The sequence below is a fragment of the Eleutherodactylus coqui genome, chromosome 1, assembly GCF_035609145.1.
Source record: "Eleutherodactylus coqui strain aEleCoq1 chromosome 1, aEleCoq1.hap1, whole genome shotgun sequence".
Lineage (NCBI taxonomy): Eukaryota > Metazoa > Chordata > Amphibia > Anura > Eleutherodactylidae > Eleutherodactylus > Eleutherodactylus coqui.
In genome coordinates this window covers 378,403,678-378,426,913 of record NC_089837.1, presented here as the reverse complement: position 1 = coordinate 378,426,913, position 23,236 = coordinate 378,403,678, and the positions used below count along the sequence as shown (strand labels likewise).

Genomic DNA, 23,236 nt, shown 5'->3' with positions numbered 1-23,236 from the left:
GAGTGAGTTGTCAGAGAGAAAGTGTGTAAGGTGGGAGTAAACCAGGCGTTCTAGTAATTTGGAGATGAAGGGGAGGTTTGAGACTGGTCGGTAGTTGGCAGCATCAGTTGGGTCCAGGGTTGGTTTTTTAAGCAGAGGGGATATGATGGAGTGTTTAAATGAGGAGGGGAAAGTGCCAGAGGTTAGGGAAAGGTTGCAGATTGTGGTGAGGTGAGCAATAAGAGCTGGGGAAAGGGACCGGAGGAGGTGAGAGGGGAGAGGGTCACTAGCGCAGGTGGTGGTGCAGGCAGCGGAAAGGAGCCTGGAGACTTCTTCCTCTGTCGTTGGTTCTAACATAGAAAGTGAGTAAGTTCTGGGAACAGTGCTAAGGAAACTGGGATTGGGGCTAGCCATGCAGTTTTCAGAATTTGTTTTTTCGAATGTTGTCGCTTTTTTTCTTCTTCTTTGAAATAGGCAGCTAGTTCTCCAGCAGTCAGGTCTGTCACAGGGGCCTGTTCTTTGGGGCTGATGATGGAGTGGAAGGTCTCAGAGTTGTTTGGGGTTGTGGGATACTGAGGAGGCAAGGGAGGTGAAATAAACTTGTTTTGAATGGTGAAGGGCTAGGTTATAAGTTTCAAGCATGAATTTGAAGTGGAGGAAGTCTGCGGGCAGCTTTAACTTTCTCCACAGCCGCCCGGCGCACCTAGAGCAACGCCGGATGAAGCGCGTTTGGGACGTGAGCCAAGGTTGGCGTGGTCTGCATTTAACGGCTCGAGTCACGGTGCCGCTTCATCCAGGCCACGGCTGAGGGTGGTGTGGTAGTGTTAAAAAATAATGCATCCCTTAGTTTCATAAACTTACTTTAGGGTGCGTTTTTAAGGTGACTAGCTCCCTTTAATGCATTTGAGGTGATGTGTTTCCTTAGGCCAGTTTGTTCTAGTGGAGGGATGACTGCTTTTCCATAGTCTTGGGAAGTACTGTTCTCGTAGCAATAAAGCAGTGTCGCGAGCTCTGTGTTAGAGTGAACCTAGCAGCATAGAGGGTAGTAGGATTAATAGTTCATTACATGTAGGCACACGCATGTTAATGTGAATAAGGTCCACTACTTTTGCCCAAAATGCATGGAGAGGTTGGCCTTCCCACCATAGTCTCCCAAGCCAACATAGATCTGAAACTGTCAGATAAAGTGTATGATGTAGAGTTGGAAACCTGTATCATACATTTAGGATCTCGTCATTTATTGATGCCTTAGACTAGAGAGGTTTTGTGATACAAGATGGATGCTCTAGTCCAATTGGAGGAGGAGGAGTGGTTCAGTTCTTTTTCCCAGCTAGTTTGGTAGCAATGTGTGTCATTGTCAAAAGATTGTAAGAATAGGTAATCTATCAACGAGATTATGTGAGTGGCCCCTCATTGATACATAGGGTCTGTCAAGGCGTGAAAGTTCTATGAAAACACAGTTGATAATGTGTGTTTTAACAGTGTTTTAGCAGAATGTACTGCAGGATGCTAGTTGTGCAATGGGCAGCCTCGGGGATTACTTCAATTTAAGGCTTCAGAGAGATGTATTAAAGGGTTTTCAAAGTTTAAAAATGTTATAGATAGTCAAGAAGTAGAAGTTTAAAAAAAAAAAAAAAGCACTCCTCTCTTAAAATGTTCCCTAACCATCCAGCGCAGCTGCTGTGGACCTGGATGCTCCTGCTTCGGCAGTCACATGCCATACTTGACAGAATTGCTGCTGAAGCCAGTGATTGTCTGCAACGGTCATGTGGACTATGGATGGCAGATGACGGTGCAGATCCTTCTGAGGTGTGCTGGCTGGTAGGCCGTTTAACAGTTGAGTAATTCTTTTTGTTTTTGCCCATGTTTTTTTTTAATCTTAGGTAACCAGTTAAAGAACCTTTTATAGATATGGCAAAAAGTGAGCGGTTGGATAAGCTAGTTGGCTGGATAGATCTCAGTTGCCTACTCTTGGTGTTAAAGGGCTGTCTGCTGTCTTTAAGACAGTACACATGCATATTTTAAATGTTATTTCTGCTATGAGGAATGGTGCTATTGATGCAGGTTCCAATAATAATCGGGCTGTTTCTTCAGAAAGCATAGACACTTTATTGTACCAGTACATGTGTTCAAAAAGACTGAAAAACCAACAAAAGGAAGCATATTCTCTTATACAATCCACACAGACATTCCTTCGTTATCTAAAAGCAAACTGATTAGTTACGGTTTACTACAGTATTACACAGGTGCAGTAACTCTTTAACATTACAATTGCTGTCTCATCTCCTCCTCCTAAAATAGGCATATTTACGCCCTCCATTTTATGGCATCTGCCATCTTACTTGCGTTTCTTATCCAAATCTCAGCTACCACACTATCACATGTAGCGTCTGGTTCAATGTGCTGACTTGTCTAAGGAAAAGATGAGTTGGGGAGGACTCCAGTTTAACCCCCTATAGCTTAATATGCTTATGGTGGAACCACTCAATTCTGTCTGTTGAGGCAGCTACATAATAAAACTGGAGATCTGTAAGCACTATGGGAGCAGGAAAATAGAACACGTATATAATGGAACTGAATGGCGCTGAGCTGACTATAATGGGGTCCATTTGGTTTCCGACTGGTGTTTCACTAGATTTGAAAAAATGGAAAAGGTTTGGTGGTAGCGTGTTAGCCAGTAGAGCAAAGTGTGATATCTTGTAGATATGATACCTTTTTAATGGCTGACATAAACACATGATGTTATAGCGAGCTTTCGAACCTACGCAGGGTTTTTCCACAGGCTTATGGAATAGATGTAAAGAATCATGCATTTATACATACATATGAACAGGCACAGACCTGGTGTGATTATTTTGCCCTTAAATCAGTGCAAAAACAGAATGAAAAAGCACAGACATGAAGTGATTAATTTGCACTTGAAATAATACCAGTACAAGATGGGTAGAGGAGTAAATACGTAAATAGTCCGCAGATAAGGATGTGAAAGTTTTATGGTCTCTGAATTTGTGTTAGGGGGTTACTAGGCTTGTGTGTTATCTGTAGATCACCCCCTCCGAGGTTCATTCCATTCTGGAGAGTGTCAAAGGTTGTAATAAATTTGTACTCCCAAATTCTTCTGTGATGTAGAGATTTGAAATTGCCTTTTAATATGGTAACTTGCATGCGTCCTATGTTGTGTCCGTGACTAGAAAAATGTTCAGGCACAGGTAATTCTGTCTTTCTCTCTTTAATTGTGTAGTGGTGAGACCTCATCCTTTATGTTGGAGAAATAGGACAAAAACTGAAAGGCGAGGATGAGGTCTCATCCTCTTATGCGGACCCCCTCTCCCTTCCCCTTTGACAGGGGTGGCCTCCAGACGTCTGATGTCATGTATTGTTTTGTATGTCTGTGTGTGTGAACAGTGTCGTGTCCTGTGGTTTGTGCATCTCTCCCGGTTCCTAATCAGGGATAGTCAGGTACCAGATGAAGACGGTGGGGCCGTCCTTATTGGGACGATCACCCCGCTTCTAGGCAGGGGTTCCCCACTTCTCCTGATTATTAAGGAACAGGTGTCCTTCTATCCATGCTTGGACTGGTGTACGTTGTCCCTGCAAATACTGTGAGTGTGTTTGCGGGTTTACTGGGACACTATCTTGCGTCCGTGTGGGTGCGGTGCTTTAGTGCACCCAGTGGATGTAACATAAGGTCTGTGCCTGTTCATATGTATGTTTAAATGCATATTTCTTGAGATCTACTCGATAAGCCTGAGGAAGAACCCTGTGTAGGTTTGAAAGCACGCTAAAACATCATATATTTTTGTTACACATTAAATGGTCTCATATTTACAAGATTACTTGGTTTCTCTTACTGAGAACAATCACACAAGATTTGAAAGGACAGAATAGAGCTCCATGCAGCCCTATTTCGTTGTGTATTTTAATCCCTTAAAGGGGTTGTCTCGCGAAAGCAAGTGGGGTTAAGCACTTCTGTATGGCCATATTAATGCACTTTGTAATATACATCGTGCATTAAATATGAGCCATACAGAAGTTATTCACTTACCTGCTCCGTTGCTGGCGTCCCCGTTGCCATGGCTCCGTCTAACTTCGGTGTCTTCTTGTTTTTTTAGACGCGCTTGCGCAGATCTATCTTCTCCATTCGGCTCGTCTCGGCATCACCGGCATTTTGGCTCCGCCCCCTTGTACGCGTCATCGCGACGCTCCGCCCACGTCACATGTGCCGATTCCAGCCTCTGATTGGCTGGAATCGGCACATGTGACGGGGGCGGAGCTTCGCGATGACTCGTACAAGGGAGCGGAGCCAAAATGCCGGTGATGCCGAGACGAGCCGAATGGAGAAGGTAGATCTGCGCAAGCGCGTCTAAAAAAGCAAGAAGACACCGAAGTTAGACGGAGCCATGGCAACGGGGACGCCAGCAACGGAGCAGGTAAGTGAATAACTTCTGTATGGCTCATATTTAATGCACGATGTATATTACAAAGTGCATTAATATGGCCATACAGAAGTGCTTAACCCCACTTGCTTTCGCGAGACAACCCCTTTAATGACGCGGCCCTTTTTAAAAAAAATTTTGTTTTTTCCTTCCCCACCTTTTAAAAAAATCGTAACTCCTTTATTTAGCCATCGACGTCGCTATGCTCACTGTGCAGAGTGAATAACGCATTACTTTGATAGATCAGACTTTTATGGACGCAGCAATACCAAATATGTATTTTTGTTTCATGATTTAGATATTTATTATTATAGATATGGAAAAAGTTGGGGTGACAAACTTTTATAACTTTTATTTTTTTGTTACACTTAGTAAAACTTTATTGATCTGATTTTCACTTTTTTTTTTTCAAGTCCCCCCTAGGGGACCACAACTAGCGATGCTTTGATCGCTCCTGTAGTATGATGTAATGCTATAGAATTACATCATACTGCAATCTGACAGGCAGCGTATCAAGCCACCCCACAGGGATGGCTTGATAGGCAGTCTGCTAAGACAGCCCTGGGGCCTTTCAGGAGGAGCCTGGCTGCGATGACACCCTCATGACTCCCTGCGATCTCACTGTGGGGGGGGGGGGGGGGGCATACAAGACCACCGGACATCGTTTGGGGGATTTAAGTGCCACTGTCAGAATTGACAGCGGCATTTAAAGGGTTGATAGCCGCGACTGGTCGTGTGGCTGATTGCAGCTATTGCCCATGGGAGTCAGCTGTAATAAACATCTGATGCCCGTACTGTATGAAGAGAGGTCGCCCCATGACCTCTCTTCATACGTACCCCAATGCTGCATGACATAAATGTACGTCACATAGCGGGAAGGGATTAACAGAATTCAGCTATGGAGATTCTAAACGGTACTTGTAACGCCGATGTAAACGGGCCCTAGCTCTGCTTCTTATGTTTAAACCCTCAATTTCCGAAAAACAAAAATTATACAGCCATAAAAAATTATACAGAAGTCTCATTTATGCAAAAGAGTTGAAATTGTATTTGTCCATTATGGAACATTTAGAAGACCCTTAAATTATGTCTGACATTGTTTTAATAGGTTTTGAAATAGTTTGGGAATCATGGAAGCAGTTTGTTTTTTTTCTTTTCTGGTCTTATCGTAAATACAGATTTTTTATAGGCTTCTGTGGTCGTACTGACAGTCAGTGCTTGTATTCATTTAACAGAAGCCAGGTAGTTTTGCTGACAACTCAAAAAACGCAGACTATTGAGACGACATGGGAATTTTAACAGGTCCTTTTGTGATGAATATTACATGAATAGTGTGTCCTTAAATATCATCCTTTCCTGTAATATGATCTCAGTTGATTGGGACTACCATTGTGCATATAATGGGTAATACTGTAGAGCAGCAAAAAGCTAAATGTCTGTTATGATAATTAGCATCATAGTTTATTTTGTTAAGTAACTGAAAATTGAGTCCACGATAACGTAATATATAAAGCTGGGACCTGGGCTACACAGTAAATTCTTTGTAGTTTTCTTAAAAACTAAAGTATTGGGTTATAGTAAATGTCTGAATCATGCAAAGTCGCTCTGCAGTTTTTTTTTATTCAGTATATTCAATTACTACAAGAAGTCGCCTCCTTCTGACTTCTACTCACTTCCCAAAGATTGGTAAAGATACACCCATCTCCGAAAAGGCACCACACATGGTCATGCAAAGAAACAAAAACAAAATGTGACCACTTACTCTCCGCTCTTGCCGGAAGTATCTTCGGGTATGATATCCATACGGCCTAAAAGTCCAACAACCCATTATAATGCAGTTCTGCGCTATAGAACAAGATCTAAGGTTGTGCTAGTGCATCCAATGGCTATCTTGGCCAATATCGCCATATACATGCTCAGCCGAGTGTGCGTGTTTTGAAAGTAGAGGGCGGAGAAAGCTGCTTCCAGACAGCCCTAGTAGTGGCGTTTTTCCCCAAGATCAAAAGGATCGGGCAGTTGATATCAAAGAGTGCAGAGGCCCAAATACACACTGGATGATCGTCCACACCCATTGGAAGTGGCGTCTAAATCAGGTGAAATGGAAAAAAAGCTATTCCACTTTTTTTTGGGGGGGGGGGGGGGGATGAAGGAGGGTTATAGCATTCACCGTACAGTAAAGTCATTGTCTTTGTACTTCGAGGGAGTATGATTACAACAATACCAAGTTTATATAGTCTTAAGTGTTCTACTACTTAAAAAAAATTAATAATGCCCTAAAAGATTGCTGTCTTCTTTTGACTTCCATGTTGTGCTAGTTAGGAATTTGCAGAATTTATGTGATTTATTATAGATTTTTTTTAAATAAATGTCAGTTTGATTGTGTAAAGGTTTTTTTGGGGTTTTTTTTATGTTTGACTTAAACTTAATTTACTGAACATTTCAAAAAGTTTTTTGAATCTCTTTAAAAAATTATTTATAGTGTCCCCAGGGAACTTGAGTTAGCGATCAGCTTATTGCAGTTACAATATACTGCAATGTTTTACAGTGTTAAGCCCTACCCTAGTTTTTTTTGGGGGGGGAGGAGAGGTTGAAATATAAGCTCTCCACTGAAAATAAGCCCTAGCTTCACTACATGAAAAAAATAAAAGGCAATACTCACCTAGCAGCCGACGTTCGGGTCCCTCGCACTGGGCTGCAGCGCCGTGTAGTCCTGAGTGCCAACAGAGCATTTTTACCTGGTAGCGGGCTTGATAACTCCGCCTCCAGCATGCAGTTGCTGTGATTGGTTAATCGAGCACCGACTCTGATTGGCTGACGAGGTGCTCGATGAACCAATCACACCCTTTCAATGATATTATGCAATGAATGGCTGCGATTGGTTAATCGAACAAGTGGCGATTATCACCAAAAGAAAGAACATGCTGCTATTTGGTTTCTTCATCGCAATGCGGTGCCATGCAGGAAAACATCGTAAAATGTGAGTGAACCCATTCAAAAGAATGGGTTTTATATTTGTGCGTCTCGCAACGCAGAAATCTTGCACGATTTTATCACCAGTATGAAGGAGCCCTTATCGAGATGGTCACTCTTCTGTTGATCAAGTAGTCAAGGGCATTTGGTTGTTACTTATCTTAATTCCTATGGAAGGCTATACTTTGACCCTTAGCATCTATTGTACGTATATGGCGGACCTCGGAAAGGAGTATGTGCATATATTTATTTCTGTGTATTTGTAAATCTGTATACATGATTTTATGCATGCATATAAAGAAATCTGTGTGTCCCAGATATTTTGCTGTAACACAGTTGATTCTCTATGAAAGCAAATCTTTAGACTCCTTCCTTTTATTTAGGCTTCGTTGACAAAGTATATGGGTAGACGTGTCCTGACTTCATCATAGGTGTCCTATTTTTTGTGATTCATGTAAAAGTGTAAATCTGCTGTCCGTGCATTGACTTGGTGAGCATGTAGTGGACTTCTGTTTGTACAGAGACCTTTATTGTAAAACATGGGCGATCGCAGAGCTGCAGCCTGAAGCACGGTTTCGACCAGAGATGGATTTCAGAATTTCTTCTCTAATAAACAACGGATTGAATTTAGAATCCTGTCCGTGTCTCTTGATGGTTTGCATAGAGGGGGTCACACTTCCCTAGTGCTTACATGAACTTTTTTTTTAGCACTGAACATGTTGGTATGTGAAAATAATTTGGCAAAATGCTAAAATGAAATACAGTATCGGGCCAAAAGTTTGGACACATCTTTTCGTTAAATGTTTTTTCTTTCCTTTTTTTTTTTACACTTTTTCATTTTCCATTTTGTTGAAGACCTCACCTATGTAAATTCTTGGCATTCTCTCAATCAGCTTCATGAGATGGAAAACCATTTCAGGTGACTAACAGTCTTGTCGGAGTTCTCAAAGATGCTGAGCTCTTGATGGCGGCTTTTCTTTAGCTGCATCCCAATTGGATTTAGGTCAAATGATTGATTGTGGAGGCCATGTCATCTGATGTAGCAGTCCATCACTCTCCTTTTAAGTAGCCCTGAGAGGGTGGTTTCACATCTGCGGAAGGGATTCTGCTTTCTTGTTCTATTCGGGAAGGGGAATCCTCACGGCCAACCGGTTCGGTCTCTGGAGAAAACCCAACAGTGTCGGACGGACCTCATTGACTCTAATGGGGTGCACCTGCTTCCCGCCCAGTTGCTTGCCTTTTGGATGGAAGAAAAAGTGTTGTTTGCAGCACTTTTTCTTCCGGTATTTTGAGCCAGCTCAGCAACGGATCCTCTGGTTGGAGGTTTCCGACACGGATGTTACTTCGCCTGGAGAGATGTGTTTGGGGTCATTGTCTTATTGAAAACAAATGATGGTCCCACTAAGCACAAACCAGTTAGAATGGCGTGTCACTGTAGGATGCTATGGTAGGTAGTGTGCTGGTCAACTGTGCCTTGATTTTGAATACATTTTGACAGGGTTACCAGTGGAGCACCATTACACCCCCTCTATCATGCTTCATGGTGGAAACAACGCATGTAAAAACTATCCACTCACCTCTTCTGCATCTCACAAAGACATGGTGGCTGGAACACAATAATCTCAAATTTTGTCCCATGAGAGCAAAGTACACATTTCCACTGGTCTAATGTCCATTGTTTGTGTTTTTTGGCCCAATTAATGCTCCTCTTGTTTATGTATCAATAACAGTGGCTTCTTTGCTGCAATATGATCATAAACATCTAATTATTGCTCTTCTGCACAGTTGATGTTGAGGTGTGTCTGGTACTAATCTCTGTGAAGAATTTTTATGTAGGCTCTGATCGGAGGAGCTTTGGTGCTGTTAATTTGCTGTTTCTGAAGCGCTAATGAACTTCTCCTCTGCAGCAGAGGTAACTCTTGGTCTTCCTTTACTGAGGTGGTCCTCATGAGAGCCAGTTTCATCATAGCCTTTGATGGCTTTCATGACTTAACTTGTCATCGCGGGACAACCCCTTTAAGTGAAGTTAAACACTTCTGTATGGCCATATACATGCACTTTGTAATATACATCGTGCATGAAATATGTGCCATACAGAAGTTATATACTCACCTTCCCCGCGCTGGCGTCCCCGTCTCCATGGTGCCGTCTAATTTCAGCGTCTAATCGCCTGATTAGACGCAATTGCGCAGAAGGGTCTTCCCCCTTCTGGTCAGTCCGGGCATGAGCGGCGTTCTGGCTCCGCACCCTTCTACGCGTCATCGCGTAGCTCCGCCCCATCACGTGTGCCGATTCCAGCCAATCAGGAGGCTGGAATCGGCAATGGACCGCACAGAGCCCACGGTGCACCATGGGAGAAGACCCGCGGTGCATCATGGGTGAAGATCCTGGCGGTCAGCTTGGAGGAAAAGAAGGAAGAAGTTGCAGAGGGGGGATTCGGGTAAGTAAAATGTTTTTTTTTAATTTCAACACATCCCTTGGGTTTGTCCTGCGCTGAACGGGGGGCCTATGCAAAAAAAAAAAAACCCGTTTCAGTGCGGGACCACCCCTTTAAGGAGACCTTTAAAGTTCTTAACATCTTCTGGATTAACCGACCTTGTTTTAAGTAAAGAGAAACAATAATCCATTACTTGAGCTGAGTGATTTTGCTATAATCTGGATTAGAACATGGTTATATAGAGCTAAACAATGTATGGATCTATGTACCAACCCAACCTCAAACTCATTGATGGCTTATTCACACGGCGAGAATCTCTGTTTGAGTTTTGTGCGTTGAGACGCACAAAACTCAAACGAATATGAATTCCACTCTTTTGAATAGACTTCACATGAGCGATATTTTTTTTTTATTATGAAAATCGCCGCATGTTCTATCTTTTAACGTTCCCTCAGAATGTCTCGCCCTTTGTTTTCAATGTGACCTTCTAACACTGTGATGTGTATGTGAGTGCAATGTGATGTTTCCTATTGAAATTAATGGGAAACACTTGTGATCTTCTGACGCGTGAGGATCGCAATTTCACAGAAGTGATGCGTGGCGTTTTTGAATGAAAACTCCTTGCATCGGCGTAAAAACACGTTGGCAAGCATGATATCGGGCAGAGTTTCACTGGTGCCTGCCCATGTGAATGTAGCTGAAGAAGGCAAGAAATTCCACAAATTAACTCTTGACAAGCCATATCTGTTGGTTCAAAACCATTCAAGGTGACTACTTCATGAAGCTGAATGAGATAATTCCAAGAGTGTACAAAGCTGTCATCAAAGCAAGAATCTAAAATGCTAAAACATTCTGGTTTTACACTCCAGTAAGGAACATGCAATAAAAAGGTGTGTCCAAACTTTTGACTGCGACTATGTAATGAAAAAAAAAGATTTAAAAATATACTTGCTACATACAGGTAAAATTCTTTGATTTTGCACTAAATACTTTTTAGCTCCCAATATTTTATTATAATTTCCTCTATTTTCAAACCATGAAATTATTTACAGTAAGTTTTACAGTTTTTTTTTTTTTTTAAAGCCATATATTTTTTTTGTCTTTTCTTCAGTTTTAATTTCTATGGTTGCTCACTTAAAAAAAAAAAAAATAATTATACATATTTTAATATTATACTACAGTGTTGTTAAATTAATGCCATTTATCTTTTGGCTGGTTTGTTGCCTTTCAAATTAGGATACCAGAAATAGTAGAACTGATTTTGGGAGCAGCTTGAGAATTACCACAGTGTTCATGACCTGTATTCCATTACTATGTGTTGCATTCTTTTCTGTGAAGTTGTATGTGTGAGTCCACATTGTGTTTTTTTTCCATTAATTCAATTTTTTATTTACTTTGCTATATGTAGTTGGTGCTGTGACTTGTTTGTGCTCATCTCTGTCCTGTAGGCAACTTGCCACTCCCTACTGAATAAAGCTACCGTTAAAGAAAAAAAGGAAAACAAAAAATCAGTAAGTCTGGAGAACTTTCTATCAGCCATTTTCTCCCCAAAGAAACAAAAATTGACCATTTTTGAAGCAAAAAAATAAACCTAAACAAACCTTTTATGTTCTCTATTTCTCCGCTATTAAAACATCTTCACTCCAGCCTCCAGTTCTTCACTGTCAAAATCATTCTACTAATTCTGGCACAGAATAGCTTTCATTTCAATTAACACACTGAAATTCTATAGCGTTTTGCGCCTTCTCTGTGTGAGCGTTTGACATAAGAGGGTTGTTTTAACTTTTGGCTTTACTGCTTGAGGAGCATTGATCTTTAAGAATGGGGATGGTTTGTATTGTTCTACACTTGAGGAAATGTGGGGACTGCTACTTGCTAGATGCTTGGGACTCAAAGCTTGTTCTTTCTAGAATGTTACCCTTTTTCTTAAAGGAAAAAAAAGGGAGGGGGGAGAAGGGTGTTAAGATGTCCTATTTAATATGATTTTATAGACTTACTTGAATTTTTTTCAGCACTCTTCCCAAGGTAAGTACTTTTTATGTACAGTATTTGAAAAGCATTATTTCTGTGCTTTTTCGCACAGCGCGGGCAGTGCCCTGTGAGATGATTCATGGCAGGTGGTTGGCATCAATGCCGGATATGCAAGAAAATGCAGTATGACTTGAAATGTTCTACTATTGACCCCTGAAGTGAATGACTTATTGAAATGGGTTCGATCTTTAGAAACTATCAGAGTGACTTTTTAGACAGAATTAGAGCCTCCTCTAGTTTCATGCTGTGACTTAGAGAAAAATCCCCTACAGGGTTATAGCAGTTTTTCTTTGTGTTTTGTGCACTTTTTGAAGCCTGCCTTCTCCATTTAGACTGACCCACTCTGTCTGTTAATAATCTTAGCATATTTATACAGTTTATTAGCAATAATTAGCTCCCTAGGATTTTTTTTTTTAAATTTTTTGGTTCACGTCAGTCAGAATCAATTAGTGGTGCAGTTAGACTAATTCTGAACATTGTTTAACATTGTTTCTTCATTAATAGAAAAAAAACTATTTACAGTTTGGAAATCGAATATATTCACCGTTCTATGTCAATCCACAAAGCCAAAGAATTTCATGATCCGCATGAAAAAAAACTCCATCATCTGAAAAAGATGCGCCTCCCTGTTTAATATATAGGTGTACTCCCGGGGACTGCTAACGTCTGTCCTCATGATCACTCATGATCCGAATGTGGTCCGAACGCTGGAGATTTGATAGAACTCAATGCTGCAGGAAAGCTGCTCACAGAATATGACCGGTGTAACACCGTCTGATCTATTTCAGGCAAAGGAATTTTTTTCTACAACATACACAAACGTAGTAAAAAAGACATAAACAAAATCCTGGCAGCACAAGCGTTTGTATAAAGGGACGGGTAGGCATCTCTGTTAAAGGGAACCTGTCAGCAGTAAACAGCGTGTGTAAAACTGTCTATACCAACATGAAGAACTCAGCAGGAGTCTGGCCCGCCCATCAGACCGTTGCGTCCCCATACAGCTCAGGGATGTTTTGAAAATCGTTTTCCAAGATATGCCGCTGCCTTCACTTATACAAGCAGCAGATTTGGAAAGCACTACCGTCATGCTGATATGGACGGCTTTACATGCTGGGAACTGGTGACAGGTTCCCTTTAATAAGTATTGGATAGTGCCACACATCCTATGCAACATATGTAACTCACAGAAGACAGATGGTGGGTCAGGCTTCCAAATAGTTATAATAAACACTATAAAGCTATAAAACACTCTTCTGGCACGCATAAAGCAAAAGAGTAAAAATATATTCTAAAAAGCACCACTGTAAGGCTGAGTTCACACGGGGCGGATTTGCCACGGAAATTCCGTGCAAAATTTCGCCCTGGCAAATCCGCCTGCGGCCGCTAATCCCGCTGCAGCGCGGATTCGCCGGCCACAGCATGTTTATTTTTTTTCTTCTTCCACTGCGGCCGCGTTCGCCTCTATGGGAGCGCCGACCACAGCGTAAGAGCGAGCGGCCAGGCCGCTTCAAAACCCGCCGCGGGTTTGGAAGCAGCACTTCTCCAGGCGCAAATCTTGCGGTTTTTCAGCTGCGGCCAAACCTCGAGATTTACGTCGGGATTCCGCTGTGTGTGAACACAGGCTAAAACTGTATACAAGAATCTACGCAAAGTGACATTCACCTACCTGTCACTGGATAATGATAGATACAAGGTCTAAGTATTGTGCTTACAATGGAATGTAAATGATGGAAGTGTAAAAACATAAACCATGACAGAATGCCACATCAATGGGTATAGTCAGACCATGGTGTAGATACCAGGCCATATAAATGTATCCAGGGCTGGATTATCATTGTAGCACTAGTTCCAGGCCACATGCTCTCATTGCCTCAGGAGGATATATGTTTACACTTTGTATTTTCACTATGATTTGTGCAAAATCGGGCTGATTTTACTGTGATTTGCACAACTGTTGGTTGGATTTACATAATCTGCATTAAAACCACAGTAAAACTGTACCTAGAAGTTTGGCAGAGTATTTTTATTTACATCATGGTCACATGTCATAGATTCTGTCGCACTCAGGGTTAAGATTGTAAAAAAGACTGGAGAGGAAGGGAAAAGTTCACCCCTACTACTGCTAACCTGAGGGTAACAAGGGATCCATGGTTGACTAGTATGTGTGAGAGAGAGGGTTCTATGGTGGAGTAGTATGTGAGAAAGAGAGGGGGGTCCATGGTGGGGGAGCATGTGAGAAAGAGGGGGGGGGGTCCATGGTGGGGGAGCATGTGAGAAAGAGGGGGAGGGGGTCCATGGTGGGGGAGCATGTGAGAAAGAGGGGGGGGGTCCATGGTGGGGGAGCATGTGAGAAAGAAAGGGGGGTCCTTGGTGGAAGAGGATGTGAGAAAGAGAGAGGGGTCCATGGTGGGAGAGCATGTGAGAAAGAGAGAGGGATCATAGATCTAGGCATGGCAAGTATAAGCATCTTTATTTTTTAAAAAACAGCAGATAACACCAGTGTGAACCCATTTTGCTCTCAGATGCTGTCAGGTCTCCATACTGACGTAAAGCAGTGAAGTATATTATTCGCTGCAGTTAATTATTAATTTTCTTATATAATCCCAAACACCAGAGGGGAAATGGTCAACGTTAAGGTATCGATTAGTTGAATAATCGCTTAAAAGAGCTAATTCAAACGCTAGTCCTTCAGTATTAACACGGGCACCAACAGCTGAGAGTTAAAGGGGTTGTCTCGCGGCAGCAAGTGGGGTTATACACTTCTGTATGGCCATATTAATGCACTTTGTAATATACATCGTGCATTAATTATGAGCCATACAGAAGTTATTCACTTACCTGCTCCGTTGCTGGCGTCCATGTCTCCATGGATCCGTCTAATTCTGATGTCTTCTGGCATTTTTAGACGCGCTTGCGCTGTGCGGTCTTCTCCCCTTCTGTTCGGTCCGGCACGAGCGGCATTCTGGCTCCACCCCCTTCTAAGCGTCATCGCGTAGCTCCGCCCCGTCACGTGTGCCGATTCCAGCCAATCAGGAGGCTGGAATCGGCAATGGAACACACAGAGCCCATGGTGCACCATGGGAGAAGACCCGCGGTGCACCATGGGAGAAAACAGCAGTGCATCCCTGGGAAAGGACCGGCGGCCATCTTAGGCAGAAGATTTTTTAAACTTCATATTTCGTCGGATTGGTGAGTAGCAAGCGGTTTAAAAACCGCTTTAAATTGCTATTTTATGCCAGGGGGGTGACAGGGGGAATGGGGTAATGTAAAATTTTGATGTTTGCTGCGAGACAACCCCTTTAAGTTGCTAGTCATATAACTTCAGCTTACCCCAAAAAAGTCACAGATTGCTCAAAATTAGTCTTGTGTAAAGTTAGTTGTTCATATTTGAACAATTTGCAAACAAAATTTTGGTAAGCAAGTAATGAAGTGTACATCTTTCATTTACATTTACACAGAGTGATGATTTTTTAACGACTTTTCTGAGCGACCATCTGAATGATAGTTGCTTTGTGTAATGATAACTTGATGCATTTCTACTATCAGAAGCTTTTGCTTGTTGACTGCCCCATGATTGGGTTGAAAACAAGGATGACCCAATAAAAAGGGAAAATAAAAACTGTCATCATTGATCATGCTGCCATCAATATTACATCAGTAAACACCATTGAGTCATTATGGTCAACAAAAGTAAGGGAAAAAAGTATGAAAATGTTATTGAACACAGATCTGACATAACCTATATACTGGAATGCACTGTGAAAAAAACAGTGTTGTACAGCTAAAGTACATAGTATCAAGTTTGATGCCTTTTAATAGTATTTGATGTATCTCAAAAATAAACTAGCACTTTTAGGTGCATATTACCGTATTTACCCGAAAATAAGACAGTGTCTTATATTAATTTTTCTCCAAAATATTTCACTTTTTTACATGTACAGCTGCCTGGACACTATTTAAATTGCCTTTTTTATTAACTGTAACTAGGGCTTAATTTTGGAGCAGGGATTATATATCAAGCATTCTCAAAAAGCCTGAAAAATCATTCTGCATCCCCCCAAATCCTGAAAAATCGTGCTAGGTCTGATTTTCGGGATAGGTCTTAATTTCAGGGAAACAGGGTATGATATTCTAAGGCCAGTCTCACAGATTGCAGAGTGTTTTGCCATTGTTTTCACATGCACCTAGCACGTGGTGCGATGCTGCCGCTGGCCCCGTTGACAACAATGGGCAATGCGAGGGGACGCCCAAAGATAGGATGTACAATGCACAAATCTCTGGTGAGAATCACGCCGCATGAAACCGGCTTTATCGCTGTGTTAGAAACGCCATGCTAAAACCGGTTTTAGTCACAGTCTACCCCTAGTGAAGGTTTCATTGAAATGCGTGTTGGGGTTGCAACATTCTATTACAGCAGTCTAAACTTGGGTATGGTAGTTCTTTGTGTGTTCTATCATTCTGTACATCTTGTATAAAGTGCTAGTTTATGTTTGTGATTATCTAAGCAGCGTAGTACATCCCATGTCTTTATAGGCGCTCCTGCTGGTTTGGCTACATCCTGGTGTGACTTTTTTAATTGTGTTAATTATTTTAACAACTATGTATTTTATAAGTTATAGATTTTTCCTAATTTTGTTGGCTATAATGACTCACTGGAGTTTAGAGGGGTTGTATTGACTTTTGCCTTATTTTTCCAGTTAATGTTTGTTTCAAATTTGTTATTTTTTTTTAATACTGCAGACTTATGGAGTTAGTTGAATTCTCCATGCATGTGTGGTGGTCTTTTTTCCTATATTGGTAATAAGTCATTAAAAAAAAATTACTATTGGTGGCATGATTGGTAAATGTGAAAAAAAGCTTCTTGGTGACACTTAGGCCCAATGTCCATGATCCAATTTGAATTGCGGAGTCTGTGCGGGGCACCCATGTGGATGATCTGCAATTCAAGCCACCCATTGGGAGACATAAGCTTCTGCAGCTTGGTCTGGAAAACAAATCACAGCAATCTCCATTTTGCTGCGGTTCTTACGCGAACGGCTTCCATTGAAGCTGCTGGAAGCCGTCCGATCCATGGCCCGTCCGCAATTCAATTGCGGATGGGACGTGGATTCTACGGGGTAAGTAGGATATTTTTAAAAAAATCATCTTTACTGCGTATGTGCGGCGGCACGCCGGCTAGTGCTTAGACACACATCCACAGCGAAGACCCGGATTGGTAAGCAATGCGGCGGGCAAGGTCTGATTTTGCTGCGGGCTCCTGTATGCGGAATCCGACCCACCCGTAGATATGAGGCCTAACAGTTCCACTTGGCTGTTGATAGGCAACCATGATGCTCCTTTACTGGTGGGAGACATTTCTTCCTCACTTGTTGAAAATACTTCCATTCTGCCAGCAGTATGTTATAGAACAGAGGGAGCTGAGCAGATTGATATATAGTTTTATGGGAAAAGATTGTTTGTCATTTATATTTCAGCTTTTTTTAAGGTTAGTGGTCCAGTAAGCTGGGTCTATGAGTCATGATCAGCTATGTCTGCATGCACAGTCATGCACACAGCTGTCAGTCACAGATAGGACTGCCCATTGGTTCTCTAAGCTCAGAATATGCATAAAATACAAGTTACACAATCTTTCCCCATAAAACTATGTCAATCTGCTCAGCTCTTCCTACTCTATAACATGATGCCTGCAGTTTGGACAGCACAGTCAAGTTGACAGGTTCCTTTTAAAACCCCAAAATCATTGTTATTTAAACCTTTGCTCATGGGAAACTAGTCAGCAAACAATGAGTTTCCAGTAATCTGTCATAAAAAGAGAGTATACAATAAAGTCGTAGAGTTGGAAGGGACCGCGGGGTCATCTGGTCCAACCCCCTGCTCAGTGCAGGATTCACTAAATCATCCCAGACAGATATTTGTCCAGCCTCTGTTTTGAAGACTTTCATTGAAGGAGAACTCGCCACCTCCTGTGGCAATCTGTTCCACTAATGTGTCTCTTCCCTTACAGTTTCATCCCATTGCTTCTAGTCTTTCCTTGTGCAAATGTGAATAGGGCTGATCCCTCTGCACAGTGACAGCCCTTCAGATATTTGTAGACCGCTATTAGGTCTCCTCTCCTTTTAGCAAGCTAAACATTCCCAGATCCTTTAACCGTTCCTCATAAGACATGATTTGCAAACTGCTCACCATCCTGGTAGCTCTTCTCTGATCTTGCTCCAGTTTGTCAATATCTTTATAAGTGGACACAGTATTGCAGATGAGGTCTGACTAAGGAAGAGTAGAGAAGATAATTGCAAAATATAGACTCTCTGCTTCTGTTAATACATCCCAGAATTGTGTTTGCCTTTTTTGCTGCTACATCACACTGTTGACTCATGTTCACTGTGTGATCTATTTTTTACATGTGTTGCTACTCAGCCCAGTTCCTCCCATTCTGTATGCACTTTTGACATTTCTCCTTGTTAAATAACATTCTTTTAGTCGCTGTCCGCTGTTCAATCTTTTTTAGATAATTTTGAATCCCCTCTTTCTCTTCTCTACTGTTAGCTATCTCTCCTAGCTTTGTACACAGGGTGTGATCAATTTCAAATCTATACATTGCTGCTAGTTAATGATATGTAATATATTATAAGTTTACAGTTTACAACTTCTTTAGGGGAAAATGTACCTAAAAATACTATTGTAAATTAATGCAGTATTACTCTTTGCAACTTTTTGGACACCAGTCGATACTTTAATTATAATAAATGGAAATAACACTAGTTGCTTTGGACAGCACCATTTTTTGGGACCATTTTTTATTATTATTATTTTTTGTTTCAGAGGATTTGTTAAATACCAATGTATATGTAAGGGCAGAACTTCCTTTTGATCTTTTGAGGAGGTGGTGCTTATTCCTAATCTTGAACTGAATTTATTAAGTGTTTAGAATACAAACTCTCTCCTCTCTCTTTTTGTGTCCTACAGTCAAGCAAAAATGCAGTATTTTAAAGGGTTTTATGGGGCTTGGATACTAACGCTCTAACCTTAAAATAGGTCATCAATATCGATCACATCCAGATGAGGGCAGGTGTCAGACTCTCTGCCAATCAGCTCATTGAATGGATCTTAGCACTCATAATTGTATACCAAGCACAGCACCATATATAGTGGTGCAGCTATGTCTGGTATTGCAGCTCATTCATTTACTTGAATGGAACTGATCTGCAAAAAAGTACATGTGACCCTTGGACTTGACAACACAGGCCAAGGAAGAAGCTGCAGAGCTCACATGATCACTGTTGCCCTTTCAAACAACTGGCAAGTACTGGAGTTCAAATGCCCACTGGTCTGGTAACAGTGACCTATCCTAAGGATAGGGCATGAATAATCTAAATCCAGTAAAAGTCCTTTAAACCCCTTTAACGCCACAAGACATAAGTTTACATCCTATCTGGGTGACGCTTTGTCTTGTGGATGGTGCAGGATGAGACGTGACTGATAGCCAGCCTCCCACTGCAATCATTGTACATCACGGCATGTAAAGGATGATGTAATCGGCACTCAGCGATGCGATCACGCAGGGCCGATGGGTAGCCATGGCAACCGGACACCATACTCTGCCATGGCTATTGTGAGCGATAGTGCATTGAGTGCTTCTGTTCTGCAATGCATTATCATGGTGATCAGAGCTTTTAAGGTTCAAGTCCTCTACAAACACACAAAAAATGTATAAAACAAAAAATAAAAAGTGTAAACAACAAAAAAATAACCCATTTTCGCACTTTTCCTTTATGGCATGTTATCGAATTTCAAGATTAAGTCAGTTGCACTCAATGTATCCTTATCATTCTCCTTTTGCTGGTCCTGTGACAATATCAAGTATTTGGGGGTCTATCTTACAACAGATACCTCCTCTCTATGCCGCCAATTACCCAAGCTTCCTAAATAAGATCAAAAAGCATCTTACCTCTTGGACTAAAGGCCTTTCTTCATGGTTTGGTAGATGCTCAATAGTTAAGATGAATGTCATTCCCAGAATATTGTACATCTTCAAAGCCGTACCCATCCACATCCCCAGGTTATTTTTCCAACATCTATACTATTCCCTATTCTCAAGATTTGTCTGTGCCGACAAACCTACCCGCGTAGCTCGTAGCACCTTGTCGAGGCCCAAAGAGATGGGGGGACTAGGCCTTCCCGGTATGGTGGCCTATCATCAGGCCTCCCACCTACTGCAAGTGATCGACTGACATAGGCACACAGAGTTTAAGCTGTGGATCTCGCTGTAACAAACCTTCTCTTCCGTACCCCTGACTGCCTTACCTTGGATACAGGGAGACATCCCCCTGGAGGCCAGCTCTCGCGCTACAATATGTTCTACTCTTGAGGTTCTTGTCTGGGAAAGGGACTTGTCAGTATCATTTACACCTAAACAGCTAAATAAAATATACACCTTTGCACAAATCCTTATTCATCATTTCAACCAAGACTCAGGAGACAGGCTTCAAAATCCTCTCACATTGGTACAGGGTGCCCTCCCGACTTCATAAAATGATGCCCGCTGTTTCCCTTCTCTGTTGGAGGTGCGACACATGTCAAGGGGCCCTATTACATGTATTTTGGGAATGCCCGGTGCTGGCAGGTTTCTGGTCCGAGGTATGGCGCATCTCCTCCAAATTCGGAGTATGCACTCCAAAATTCACCTGGATTTTTTCTCGTATGTACCCAAAATCAGTACCAATAAAAACTGCAGTTCATCACCAAAAGAAAAACAAGCCCTCAAACAGCTCCATTCATGGAAAAATGTTAAAAAGTTATTGAGCTTGAAATGCAATGATGTAAAAAGAAAAAATCCAAAGTAAAATTTTTTTATTGTGCAAAAGTCGGGAAAACCTGAAAAGTTTTGGTATTGTTGGAATTGTACCAGAAACAATTTAGCATGTAATTTATGCGGCATGATTAACGCTGTTTTTTTTCCCATCTAAATCCGTATATTTTGTGCTGACAACCATTTTTACAATTTGATTTCAAGTCTAAAAGTTTTTTTTTTTTTTGTTTTTTTTTCTGTCTTTGGCCAACTTTACAAATAGCTGTGCATGCATCATGCAAAAAGAATCGCCATATAAAGAGTTTTCATAGTAATGAGTGGAAAGTCTTAAGGTGGCCACACGCATTGTATAGAAGTAGGTTAATGGTTGATCCTCTACTAAATTGGGCCCGTCGTTGGGCTGTCAGGGGAGTCTGGAAATGCCTGGGAATGGTTTGTGAATGACTGAAAAATTGCCTTTTACACGGAAGAACTGGGAGACGAAAAATAATTTCTATACCTGCATAAAATGAATGACAAATTAATTTGTTTGCTTATCGTTCAATTGTTGGCCGTGTTTACACTGAATCATCATGCATTTTCACCCAATTCAACGACTTGAACAGAAATCATTTCATGTAAAAAGCCTGACTTTTTGCGCAGTGAAGGACGTCGTACCGCGTGCGTATATGCACACTTTTCTTTATTTTTTGCGCTGCTGTGGACCGTTCACATTAACGCCAGACAAACTCACGCCATGATTTTACAGGCTGTGCTCCCTTAATTAGTCCTCGGTGTGTTGAGTTCCCCTCAAAATTGCTCAGTTCATTGTGCAATTGCATGGGTATCTGGATCGCATTTGTGCACCCCAATAATCCTATGGTGCAGCCACTTTCATGCAATGCAGCCCTCTGTCTGATGATTATCATGCACCATCTTGATTGAGTTTTTTTGTTTTTTGTCTTTTTTTTTTTTAACACTCAAATCATTCCCATGATGCATCAGCACAGTGTTAGCTAGAGGTTGTTCAGTTTCCGCCTGCTGGGGGGATAGTTTAATTATCATTACTTATTATACTCACCTAAATAAGCTACAGCTCATAAGTACACAGGAGGATAAGCTATGATCTCCTCTATTATACCTGTGTGATCATCACTAACTATGACAGGGGGTGTCTGTAGTCGTCCTCTAGGTAGTTTTTGTGGTAGGGTGCATGTAATGACATCACTCAGACTGAAATTGATTCTATTCAGACAGCATAACTCCAAGTAAATCAGGTCAGAATTAAAATAACATGACCATCTGAGGGGAAAAGGCTAGGGTTATCAGATAGAAAGGAATAAGTAACCAAGATAACAGTAGCTCACTTAAATATACTGGGCGAATAGCTACAAGCACAATTTTGCCATATTGGCGAGGGGGCGGTCATTAATGCTGTAAAAATGGCATTATCTAAATTCTGTGGATCAGTATGATTAGTGCAGTACCAAATTTTTGTTCAGTTGTTTTTGTACTTTTCGAGTAGCACAACAAAAAAACAATTAAGTTAAAATGATTTGTTGCCATTTTTTCACCCCTATAAGCTTATATTTGTCAGTCAGGACTCATTTTTCTGGGTGACCTGCAGTTTTTATTTGTATCGATTTGGGGTACATAGGACTTGATCGTGTGATATTTTAATAAATTGGACTTTTACAGATGTGGTGATATCATTTTTTAAATTTTATTTTTAATGTAATGAATAATTGTATAGCGCCAACATATTTCACAGCGCTTCAGTGTGACTAAAAAATCAAATTTTTTAAATAATTAATCTTATTTTAGTGTTTTTTTGTTTGTTTTTTTGTTGCATTGGTGGATTTTTAACTAGCGATCATGTGATCACTGCTACAACGTACAGCAATACTTCAGTATTGCAATACGTTATTTCTGCAGGCATTCTATTAAAGGGTTGTATCAAAAACTAAAGTTGTTTTCTATCCACAGGGCAGTGGATAACTTTATGATCAGTGGGGGCTGACTGTTGGGACCTCCACTGATCTTAATGATGGGGGTCCCGATGGTCCCTGCATGAATGGAGTGCAGGACGTGCATAAGCCCCACTGCTCTATTCATTCCAGGGATAATGGTGGAGTTTACTCTTTTCATTAGTGGACCTTCAGAACCCATGTTTTCAGAATAAGTGGGGGTTCCAGTGGTTGGACCTCCACCAATTATAAAGTTGTCCTTATCCTGTGGATAGGGAATAACCTTATATTTTACCATAGCTCTTTAATCCATGTCTTAGGCACTGCTTAAAGGGTTGTCCCGCAAAATAAAGTAAAGTTAAACACTTCTGTATGGCCATATGCATGCACTTTGTAATAATACATCGTGCATTAAATATTGGCCATACAGAAGTTATTTACTTACCTACAGGGGGTCTGCCAATCCCCCCCCCCCCCCCCCCCCCTGTGTTGGCGTCCCCGTCTCCCTGGCACCGACCGAATCCTTCTCCTGGCTCGATTAGACGACCTGTCCGACGCGAGCACGCTGGAGCGGCCCCTTCAACGGGACAGAAGAGGCAGAGTGCGCAAGCGCGTCTAATCGAGCCAGGAG

The 23,236-nt window shown here is 41.5% G+C and overlaps 1 protein-coding gene across 3 annotated transcripts in view; it reads left to right on the top strand.

Annotated features, from left to right (window-relative positions):
* Positions 1-23,236, top strand: part of NF1 (neurofibromin 1) — a 206,496-nt gene that overhangs the window by 82,917 nt on the left and 100,343 nt on the right. For all 3 annotated transcript variants that reach the window (XM_066578842.1, XM_066578839.1, XM_066578844.1), the window contains exon 30: positions 11,271-11,333. In XM_066578842.1, coding sequence (XP_066434939.1) covers positions 11,271-11,333 — 63 coding nt within the window. The remainder of the gene's footprint in view (positions 1-11,270; positions 11,334-23,236) is intronic.